Below are 12,562 nucleotides of genomic sequence, written 5' to 3'. Positions count from 1 at the left end.
GGTGGTCTAATATAATTTTATATATTAATTTATATAAATTACTCATTAGTCAAAATGAATGCTTACATACATATACATGCCAAAATGGCCAGCAGCCCAGTGGTCATTGCTATGAATCATTACCAAGAATATAACTAATAATCTTTGTCTGAACCTGTTTATTATTATTACTTGTTTCTTAGCAGACACCCTTATCCAGGGCGACTTACAATTGTTACAAGATATCACATTATTTTTACATACAATTACCCATTTATACAGTTTTTTTTTTTTACTGGAGCAATCTAGGTAAAGTACCTTGCTCAAGGGTACAGCAGCAGTGGCCCCCACCTGGGATTGAACCCACGACCTTCTGGTCAAGAGTCCAGAGCCCTAACCACTACTCCACACTGCTTATGCAATTGAGTCCCCCATAGGTGAATCAATCATGGCTTTAACATCCACCACACCAACTACAGGCATATCCACGATAAAAAGATTTAACATGTATTCACTCAGTGCTGCAGGACAAACAGTAAAATGAATTGTGTTTCAAGCATTGTTACTTAGTATTATTAACTAAGCACACATGCCCAGTGTCTGCCAGATTCCTTTAAATGAAGTCTTTCCACTGTAGTTACACTGATAACATGTCCCTGTTAATGACAGAAACTCAGTTTCCTTTTCAGGAATTCTGCAACCATGCATTTGTTTTTTATAATGTTTAAGACTGCACTCAAAATCCTTTGTTCTGTTGAAAAACCTTCACATATGACATCAGAATTCTGTCAGATAAGGAATTGCCTCTGGTGGCTACATCTGCAAGTACTCATTCTGGTTGTCTCTATCATTTTCAACATGTTTGTGTTTTTAATTCTTATTATCTTATCACTCTGTGTAATATTACATTTTCCCAGTCCTCTATCCAAATTGCAGAAGTGTGTTTTTGTGGCTACCTTTAACAAGGAGTGCTCTCTGAAAAACACTAAGTGTTGGCATTCATTTGCATAATAAATTATTCTCATTTAAACTTTCATCTTTTGAGACTGCTTTGAAGGCAGCCCTTTCCCATTTAATTTAGTATACGAAAGGATTTACTCCAAGCAGCATATTCTGGAATAAACGAGAGATTATTCTGGCCTCTGGAATTTAAACATTTAAAAAAGCAGTTCGTCCTGCGCTAAGCAACAGAGGCCACCATATATTTTTGATGTAATGTTTATTTTATGGATTTATGATGCAATATTAATGACTGCAAAGAACTGGGTCATGTTGCTTCATAACAGAAGTAATGAGTTGTTTTCACTGTAAGGCTTGCAATTGATCAAACCCACACCAAGAAGTGGATTAATGCTTTCCTGATTGTTAATCGATTTTTCAAAATGTGTTCAATAAAAAGAGTAATAAAAAAAAAAGTCACATTTTAGATACATACAGTGACGGCTGTAAATGCTCCACACACTCATTCCATATTGAGCTTGCTTTCTGCAGCTGTTATCAGCATGCATTGTAGGTTAGTTCTGAACTAGTGAGGTTTGAATTAAGGACAGCCGACACTGCAGTATTTCCTGCATCGGATTGTCCCACTGAAATAATTTAAAAGATAATGAAAATAGACTTCTCCATGTGTGAGCCCATTGTATCAAAATTAAGGGTGCGCTGTTAAGACGACAAGTGGCATGCGATTAAAATTTAATATGATGCCTTTCCAGGCTGCTGTATAAAATAACCTAGTAAATTACTTTTTAATCCAGTCTATAATTCATAATTACAAAACATTGGACATACACAGCGCCATTGAGACAAGTGCTTGAGTTATTATAGCCAGGTGCAGATTCTAGATTCAAGCCTGGAGCCTACCTGATAATTACATTATGATTAGACACAAAATTGCCGCAGTCTAAACTGCCTCCACCCATACCACAGTTTTAAAGAGGAAAAAGCACTTTGTTTTAATTAGTCAAATCAGAAACAGCACTCAGTGGTTAAATTATCATGATTAGGGGAAACAAAATTCGACCTTAGGTGATAACACTTGTAAAAAGGTCTGGTTTCGAAACTGAAGCAATTTATTAAGAAACCATTCTGCTTTTGCAGCAGCAATCAGCATGTTTTCTCTGACAGAAGTAATTGTGCTACCAAAAGAATAACCGTTAATGGCCTGTAATAAAATGATTGCAATGCTCTTTTCTTGCATGCACTCCTCCATGTTGTTTTGAGACCTCTGAAAATCCTCTGATAATTATTCTTTGTATTATAATTTATGTTATTACTGTTGGCAGCGACTCCACATAGTTAAAACTGACAAGGTGAAGTCAAAAGATCCTTGTCCAGTTCCTAGGGCACCACTTTATGTAAATTGCTCACACATACAGTCAGCAGCCTGGTGGTCATTGCTGTTAGCATGCTGAGGCCAGCTCCTGCACCTGTTACAGCTTGGACGGACTAGGGACAGGCAGGTATCAGAGACCATTCAGCTTCCAAAACCATTTTTGCTTTTGCAGGTCGTTGCAGAAACAGTTCTAAAAGCAAAACCGTACTTATTAGCCCACTGATGTCATCAAGAGTTACCACCTCAACTGGCTGCATCACCTGTTCAAGTGGCAAATGAGTTCCCCTGGATGTACAAATGTTTCCCTGCCATTAACAGGGAAAATATGACTTGTGTGGTTATGCTACAGTACACTGGTATGCTACCCCAGTTGCTTATTGCTTTAACCCTTTGCAGTCCATTTATTAAGTGTGTGTCAGGCGCGTCAGGTCCAATTTATTTTCACACGCGCAGTTAATTTTAGATGCGCTGTTTAAAAGTATTTTTTTCCACAGTCAAACGGGTTTAAAAGGCCCTGCATATCAACGAAGCACTCACTAGGCATCTCCAGCCCCGCCCCACCCTTTTGTTCGCTATAGCTTTCACATATGCTAAGAAATAAATAATAATAATAATAATAATAATAATAGTCGTACATACCGATCAATCATCTCCTGATCACTCGTTTTATCAGCAAACTCCTCAATAATGCGATCCAAGTCATTATTTTATTACTATAACATCTTAAAAAAGCTCTGCAAATGTCTGTGATATTCTCTGCACTGATTTAGTAACAGCCAACTTGTTTCCTTATGGCCGCTGTTATCTGATGCCAGGGGCAAGTATGACTATTCATGAGATACGCTTTTTTTTTTTTATTCGGCTTGTCTCAGCTCCTGTCGCTCCCACTTGGCCATTGAATGGTTTTCTCAGCTTTTTCCGAAGAAAAAACGACTAGAAACCCTGTTTTTTGCATTTTTTTGACCAGATAGGAATAATTGCAATATAGGACCGCAAAGGGTTAAGGTAAAGATTTCCAAGCTTGACTTGAGGAGGAATGCTATTTTAGAAGATCCAATGTAATGAATACACAAATGTCAGAGAAAAAAAAACAAATCTCTTATGGTGTATTTAAATCACAAAAGCAAGGTATTTAAATTAGATTTAAGTAAAATGTGTGCTTTCAGGTATGCAATCATTAAGAAAAGAAAGGCCTCTTTGGTAGTTATGTCTGTTTCTAGCTAAATATAGTTGTTTGGGGATAATTGGTATAGAAATCTCTTACATGCATTTGTGTGGAGATCTGGAATATGGGAATTTGTTGTATGTATTTGTTAAACTGTGCCTTATAGGTTAGACAATTACAGGGATAAAAATGAAAGTCTGACTTTTTTATGGAAAGAAAATCATTTTGGGTTGATTGGAGTGGAAGTGTTACATGGGTACAACAACTTTAAATGTGATATGCAAACAAATCAATTACATGGTGAATATTTAAAGCATGGCTAAAGGTAACAGGCCTTGCTCGTTCGTCAGTATTATTATGTATACCACATTATATTGATATAAAGGTTCCATGGCACTTTTGAGAGCTGAGCAGGAGTATTGGTCACTAGAAGAAACTACCTCCTCCTCAAAAACTAGTAACATGTATCAACGGATTCAAATGATTTCAGCAGTTGTTTATGCCTAGGATGTAAATGTTGAAACAGTGCAATCGGGAGTGGCTGTGTTTTTTTTAAGATTCTAAGGTACAAAGCAGTTACGTATTCTCACTTCAGCAAAATAATGATAATGCCTGAGAGAGACAGAAGACAGAGATGCCTTATCTGCTGCTGCCACAATGAGATAAAGTGACATCACCGAGGAGACGGCCGTTGTCAAGCAGATAGATTTGGCTGCATTTGTTTGGATTACCTGTATGCTGGCATTGAGCTTTGTGACAATGAATCCAATCCATCACTTCCTTCTCCCCTGCGGTGCATGGCAGAGCCGTAACACACTCGAATCAAAATGTCAAAGCTGACAAATTGTGATGATGTGGCACATCTAAACATAAATCAGCACTGCTTAGAAAGATGATAAATCGTGAATTGGCGAGGAACTTTGTCAAATATATTGGCACATAAGTGGGATGCAGTTTCTAGTGTTTATAGATAATTTGTCTTAATCTTCCACAAGTACTTTCATTTAGACACAGGCAAAGAAAAATGGTCCTCTTCAGTTTAATCTTATGAGACTGACGGAAACCCATCAAGTCTTAACTGATCTATTGTGGAGAGTTTTGTATGCTGTAAGCTTTGAGGATAAACAGGACTGCGTGCTGCTTCATGTTTGAACTGACAGAGATGCAGGGCAGGATCTTTCTGGAGTGAGGATGCAACCCCACCCCCCCATAGTCAGTTTAACATGTCCAATCCATCAGGCAAATAATTAGGCAGTCATTCAATTTGTAGGCTTGTGCTGTGACTCTACTGTACACCTCAGTCTCAGTGTCAGGCCTATCCAGGGTAGATTCCATTTGCTTCAAATTATGCCCCAAGGTAGATTCAGTTCTAGAAACTCAAATCAACAAATCTTGGCCATATTGGCCCAAATGACATCACTTTAATAACATGGGTTCATAAATGTATGCGTCCTGGTTAGCTACTGCGTGATCTGAGCCATTGCATTATTACAGGACAACCAATGGGTAAAAACAAGTCCCTGCAACTAAGCCTCATCACCAACATTGTCTCTACCATTTTGAATTTTAGAATGTTTAAATCTTGAACTGGTAGCCATTGTTTTCTCCACATCAACAAAAAATGTCAGACTTCCTCCAAGTAAATTTCAGTTTGTTTGCTGACTTCAGAATTCAACAGAAGAAAGGTTCACATTGACTGGAAACCTTCTTCTGAGACTCAGTATGAAGGCATTTCTTTGCCGAAGTGAGAAGTGAGAAGTGCAGTGGGTGAACAATACTCAGCAGCTAGGCTTGCCAGTTGGCTTGAACCAATGTTTCAATTGTCCCGCTGTGGGACGCTCCCTAAACATCATTATAGACACCCATTTCAAACATGCAAACAGTGTGTTTCTTTACATCCTGGAAACGTACAGGCAGCATCAAAAAGATCAATTGCAACATCACCCTCCCATATCGCAAACTGACTTAAACACACTGAGGTTATAGCCTGCTGTCTCTCCCCTACAGCACCTGACTTAGTCTGTAAAGTGTGTCTGGACATACAGCTAAACATGGCCAGACATGGTCGAGAGGGATTGCGAGAACTCAAACCCACCTCAAAACAAGAAGTGTTACTGTTCCAGGACAGGAGCTGGTATCTTGACTTTTTTTATAACCGGGGACTCATTTCACACGTATTGTACTTGATTTCCAACCGCGTCATTTTATAACTCTCAAATAATTAATCTCAAGGCTATTCACCTGTACTGTAGCCAACAACTGAATGAATATAAAAGCTATTGAGCTCAATCTTAAAACTGTCTTATGACCTTAAAAATAATGTATTTCCAAACAAGGCTGCCTCACTGGAATGTTACCGCACTACACTGTAAATATGTACTGCGGTTAGTAATATTTCTTAAAAGTTCTTAGGGTGGTTCTGGTTTAAATTTCTGTTACTTACTTAATAGTTAACTTGTTCTTAATGCAGCCAATCGTGAATGCGGACCACCCCTGTGATACTGCTATAATCAAGAATAAAGAAAACAACTTTGAAACTGCATGGTCATTTTTTTCTGAACTAGCTCTTAGCTACAGTACATATGTTGGTTATGAAAGGTCCTGGGGCTCAGAAAGCACGCCTGGTTGAACAATTATGTTGTTTATGATATGGTTCAGAATAAAATATGTTGTGCAAATATTATATAACTACTGACTATCACTTCTTTTTTTTTTTAATTTAGTCATAGCCAATGATTTTTACCCAGTTTTCTCCCCAATTTAGAATTGCTAACTGTGTTGTTATTAATCCCGGTTATTAACCCCGGTTCAACCCCCCGACGACCTCCGAAATGTGTTCCTGCCAATCCACCTGCCCTATCAGCCACAGGGGTTGCTGGTGCGTGGTGAACCGTGGATTGCCCTGCCTACCTAAGCCCTCCCTACCTGGGCGGCGCTCGGCCAATTGTGTTCTGCCACCTGGGAACCCCCGGTCACGGTCAGCAGTGACATAGCCTGGATTCGAACCTGTGATCTCCAGGCTATAGGGCACATCCTGAACTCCACGCGGAGCGCCTTTACTGGATGCGCCACTCAGGAGCCCCCGACTATCACTTTTAATGGACCTTTAATCTTCACAACCACACAAGGGTTTCAGGCTGAGCAAGGTTGCAACTATTAACTTTCATGTTAAGTCCCATCAGCCTGCAGGTTTTCTGCATTATCTGTATTATTTTCGAGCTGAGCACCACTAGAATGAATGAGTATGCTTGTTTGCATGTATTAAATTGAACGCTGTGTTGCTCATTTTCAGTCAGGGATGCATTATCTTTTTTTTTCCTTTAATTTCAGAGCTGATGTACACAGTTGAACTTACTGGTGGGCTTGGTGCCATCCTGCTGCTACTTGTCTGTTTAGTGATACTCTACAAGTGCTATAAGATTGAGCTCATGCTGTTTTATCGCAACCATTTTGGAGCTGATGAAGCTGATGGAGGTAAGGGTTTAATTGTTATATTGCTCCTCCTGAAAACACTAAAACCTTTCTGATGATGCAGATTTGTATTATTATTGTTATTCAGGCTCACACAATCTTTTTAAAACTTTTCCCATATGCAAAGTGTTTGCAATAAACATTTTGCATGTGTCTCTGAAAGGCTGACTGGAATTAAACTCAAAAGGTTATTTCTGACTCGATACTATAAATGCTGCTCGGAGGGGTTTGATACCTTGACACATGAAACTTGAGTTTATTTCACATGCTTGCAAGATAACTGATGATGACAAGCACTTGCACTAATGGCTTCCATTTCTGCTGCCATACATATTGTGTTTTCACAAAGAAATCGTCATGCAATCCTTTCAACTTTTTGAGTACTTACAGTAACATCCTGCTCTCAATTGTATTATAAACACATTGGAATACAAAAGACACATGTTTTATTGGATATAAGAACATTAATTTAGACTTTTTGGCTCTGTACGTTATGAATGTTCCTCAGACCAAGAAGTGAGAATTGATCTTCAGTAAATCAAAATAAATTGAACCCAAGATCACACAGGCATGGACATTGGCATTTCCATTAATACTGTAGCTCACATATTTATGAAATACAGTTGTGAAAAGGCTATGTTTGTCACCTAAAAATAACCCTGACCTGTTCACAAGCGGATTAGTTTAAGGAAAATGCGGGAGTCTCAGACATTCATGTCCTGATGACCAGAGTTCTGGCCAATTTCAAGCTACAGTGGTTCATCACAGAGTTCAATCAACGGTCACATTTTCAAGCTATTTTCACCAAAATTAAATTTTTACCATTTTTATGAAATTAAAATCCTAAGCAGACCATGAGTTAGGTAACCTACACTGTGTTTACTTAAATTTGTGTTTTAAAATACATTTTGGCATGAACCGCTACATACATCTGGCAATTTTTAAATCATGTTAACATTTTTGATAACATTTTGAAATACTTTATAATATGACAAATATACAGAACAGTACTGGTTCTACAACTGCTGGCTAAAGCAGGTACCAGTTGAAAAATTATGCTTAGCTGATGTGCAGTTGTATTGCATTGCAGATTTATATTGTATTGTGTAAATCTCAGAAAATGTGTGACTTTAATTTATATTTGTGGAAGGCCTCAGAAAGATTTTCAAAGGAAAGGTGCAACCACGTTTATAGCCATAGACAATAAACGGTGCAAAAACAAAAAGACGCACTGTCACTTCAAAACACACTATTTGCAATTTGACGGGTCCTGAGAGGAGTGTGATTTTGGTTGGCAGTCCTGGTCCATTAAATCCCACAATCCCGGGAGTGGTCAGTCCTTGGCAGCCGATAGGCAAGGAAACAGCACTGCTTAGTCTGATGGCAAAAACACACAGAAAGTTTAAAGGCTTTTCTTTCTTTGACCTGCATGCTCTCTCTGGTCCCAGGAGCACTGTCCCGACCGATGGAGAAGCTGCCCCTTTTGTACACCTTGGCTCCACCCCGTACGCGATTACCTGGGCTTGGAACCAGGTGTACCTCGTTCCACTCCACCAGCCTCCTAGCAGGCCGACTCCTACAGAATGTTAACTCTGTAGTCGCCAGCACCTGCTGATGGACAGGCCTCCCATGTCCCAGCTGCTGGTGGGAGATGACTTTTTCAGTGCAGGGAATCCATCTACCCTGTCACAATAGTGTAGTAAAATATTTCATTCAGATCCCATTTAAGAGAAATGTTGCAGACAATTTGCGACACTTACAATTGCATCAATTTTTTAAGAACTTTTGAAAGCATGTTTTAAACAGTCACCATTGTTGCTGGCATTTCCCAGTCCGCCTTTTCTCGTGCATTGGCAGTTGTGCTCAGTGCATTTTTAAGGTGAACAGCAAAATACCTATTTTTTCCTAAAACCAGGGAGCAATAGACTGCACATATGTGCTGCTAAACCCTCCAGCTCATACTGAGCATCTGTACAGGAATAGGAAACACAAATATTCTATTAATATGCAGGTGGTTTGTTAGTGTTCACAATTTAGAATTGCACCATTGACTAATTTAAATTAACACGTAAAGCTTATAGGCTACTCGTGATAATACGAATTAGTGGTATAATGTAAAATGCGTTGCTAGTCCCTTGAAATTTGTATTAACGAGAATTGACTGTCCTCCTGTAAGTATCATAACTTGGCAATGCGGCACCATGATCTATTTTGTGTTAATTGTCTAGGCTGCCAACTTAATAATAATAATAATAATAATAATAATAATAATAATAATAATAATAATAATAATTTTAAAAAAACACTAAAATAATTTAGTTTCAGTTAAAAACAATATTTTATTTGCATTATATACATATATATAAACAGTATTAAAATAATTAAAATGGAGACGGAACATTTTCACTTTGTGTCGCATCGAAAATGCAAATTTCAGTATGTTTGCGCTCCAACTGGCCCATCTTAGTACACCTACCCCAGTATGCGAAGAATATGTTCACATTTTTAAAAAAGACTATATTAAAGATTAGGAAAACTAAAAAAATGACAGAAACCTGAGATGTATGTAAGTCCCATTGAAACCCATGTTTGGCCTACTTAAATAAGCATTTGAAGATCATGCCTGCATAATATTCAGAGAATAAAATTACCATTCACATAGTATCTTTTTTTAACTAAGCCCTGAAACGTTTGTAAAATAGCTAACTCCACTCAATGGTTTGTGAAAATATGTATTAGACATATCTGTGAAAGTCATTAGAAACTGTGTTGCGGAAGGGCAGACACAAAAATGAGGCCTGAGAATAATAGTTTGCTTTAGGACTGATAAAAATATTAAAGCCAATATCTGCGCCTCATGTTTAGGGATAAGTAACGTTTGTCTCCTTTAATTGTGAAACCTGGATGTGTTGTGTAAGATGGGAACAGCTTTTCAATTTGCTCCCTGTTTAAGGGGGATCAGTTTCAATATGTTGCAGAGCGATTACTAATCATCCCAGTAGGCTGCTCTGTATGATCTGCACAGCTACTTTCTCTTCTCTGTGTTTAGGGTATTACTTTTTACTGTGTCCAACTGTTACAGCCATGGTGTCTTTTAGTTTTGAAGAGACCACTTACAAGCCTTAAAAAACTAATTAAAAAAAGTATCCCTCCTTCCATGCGCTGTAGTAGCATTTCTCTTCCAATCATTGCGTTTGTTATTTCTATTCTAAAGCTACAATCCCCCCCACAAGTGTCAATTGTATAAAATGCAATAGTAACCTTGGTGAGGTTCAGTAGGTGGAGCAATGGCTCCACCTACACCTTATATAGCGCCTTTCATAGTGGACCACCATCACAAAGCGCTTTACAGAGGTAGGCTGTGAACTGTGCATTATATGCAGAGTCACGTACAATAGGACATTGATTTAACATCTCATCCGCAGGATGGAGCACAAGGAGGTTAAGTGACTTGCTCAGGGTCACACATTGAGACAGTCAGTGGCAGAGGTGGGATTTAAACTGGTGACTTTCTGGTTACAAGCCCTGGACTTTAACCACTGGTTAAACTTCTGTAAATTCAACTTTATCAGAAGGTTGGCCATGTTCAGTCTGTTTCCATTTACCAGAGGGGTCATTCCACATCAAATGGACAACATTTTTAGATTTTCCCCTCCTCATCGCCTCAGATTCATTTGATATCATTAATTTGGTCTATAATGGGGGGGGGTGCCCATGACAGATATAAACGAGCTCTGAAAGGAGGGGGACATGGGTGAGAGGTCAGAGCTTTCAAAGTGTTCAAGGTATCTTCTTGATACAGACTGCACACACATAACTGGTCTTCAGGTTTAATAATGTGTCAATATGTTACCAATTAAAAAAACACATTCCATTAAGATGTTTCTCTTTAAAACAAATACAGTACGCTTATTTGTGTCCAATGGGAGAAAGAAAGCATGCACCTCACTCCCACCCTTATACTGTAGCTGTGTTGTGCAAAGAAAGCTCAGACACCAGCAAAAATAATGAGCAGAGAAACACACTGCCAATGGCAACTAGGTGACAACTGCAAACGAGTGTCTCATGTGAATCAATAAAGAACTGCAGGAAGTAGGACAGCTGTTGAATATGCAGTATACCCAGAACGGAGGAGGGTCTTCCAGGCTCTAAAAGTTGTCAAGGTTACAAGAGATCATCCTCACTCCCTACCTGACATTCCTAATCTAGCAAGAAGAAAAGAGCATTAGTGCAAATTTACATTTTTATATGATATACAAACAGCATGTCAAAGAGATTTCATACAGAACATGTCAAGGTCTGCAGCTGAGCAAACTCTGAAGAATCAGCAACTTTGGATAATGGCTGCACTGCTGTCTGGGAATGAGGTCTGGGAACTTTTCCAATGAGAAACATCCTTAGCACCTAGATCTTGATATTGTAAATGTCTGTCAAACGCAGCAGTGAAGAACTCCTGCTGTGCAGTTTTCCAGACCTGAGATGTGGCTTCTTTTCACTTTGTTTAAGTCCAATAGAATACTGCAAGGGTCCTATTCAATTCTAGTTACATAATTGATTTTTAAGGAGTTCAGTACATGCAAAATGCAATTTCAGCAAATTGTCTCACTAAAAACAAACTGTGCACCAAGAATATAAATTACTGTTTGGGTTACATATGGTACTGTATATTCATGTCGGTCTGTCATTCAGTCTATTGATCAAGTGAGCGCTCACTCTCTTTATTTATATATCCTGTCTAAACCCCACAGAGCTACTTTCCAATTTAAAATGTATAGCAAACATGCCAAACATAACAAGCTTCTAACATATTTCTATTGAGACTCAACCTTAGTGAAACATGAAAAGATACGCAGTGTTTCCAATGAAAATTAATGCAGAGTGTAAATCATGACTACAATTATTAATTGTTTTAGCACAGCTGCATATCATATGATTGAGTGTTTCGGATGAACTCGAAGAAAAATATCTAGTATAGTATGGAAAATAATTCCATGCATAATTGACAAAGTTGTTGTTTCAAGCTATATTTTATGAGCAATTAGAGGGTAGCTCTGGGATTTATTTTACACTCAAAATTCCTTTGTGAGACTTCCTTTATTGAAACGGAGACTGAAATTCTAAAATAGATTATTCCACCTCCAAGTTCAACCTTTCACCTCTATTTATTTCTGTTATCTAACAACTAGATGATTCATTTAGATGGCTGCACGAAGAAAATGTATTTATTTTTGGTTTGCTTTGTAACCAAATCAACATGGATTTTAAATAGAAAAAAAAACAACTACCTGCCTGTGAGATAACTATGTCCAAGCAAAATTCAGCAGTTTATACTCTCTTCCCAGTCTTTAGAAGACCTCCATCACAGGACTTCAAACTGTACCATCTCAGTATAACCATCAATGTACTGCCAACAGTGGCTACTGTAGCAGGGTCATTCTACAAAACAAACATTCTATTCTGGGTGCTAAATGTCATTGTAAATCTAGCCAATGATGGCCAAATCAGTGTTTATAATGTTCATAATTCATGTTTTAAAAGTAGTAACACAGTATTTCTGTTTGGCAATCCCAGCAGATCATCTACTTTATTACATATCCAATCTCAGTCTTTGGTTA

At 38.2% G+C, this 12,562-nt stretch overlaps 1 protein-coding gene across 2 annotated transcripts in view; it reads left to right on the top strand.

Annotated features, from left to right (window-relative positions):
• The window catches only part of LOC117406505 (interleukin-1 receptor accessory protein-like 1), a 475,103-nt gene that overhangs the window by 448,486 nt on the left and 14,055 nt on the right, over window positions 1-12,562 (top strand). For both annotated transcript variants that reach the window (XM_034010584.3, XM_059029188.1), the window contains exon 9: window positions 6,807-6,950. In XM_034010584.3, coding sequence (XP_033866475.3) covers window positions 6,807-6,950 — 144 coding nt within the window. The remainder of the gene's footprint in view (window positions 1-6,806; window positions 6,951-12,562) is intronic.

The sequence above is a fragment of the Acipenser ruthenus genome, chromosome 8 (assembly GCF_902713425.1).
Source record: "Acipenser ruthenus chromosome 8, fAciRut3.2 maternal haplotype, whole genome shotgun sequence".
Taxonomy (NCBI): domain Eukaryota; kingdom Metazoa; phylum Chordata; class Actinopteri; order Acipenseriformes; family Acipenseridae; genus Acipenser; species Acipenser ruthenus.
The sequence above is the reverse complement of the archived record's forward strand: the minus strand, read 5'-3'. Positions and strand labels throughout refer to the sequence as shown.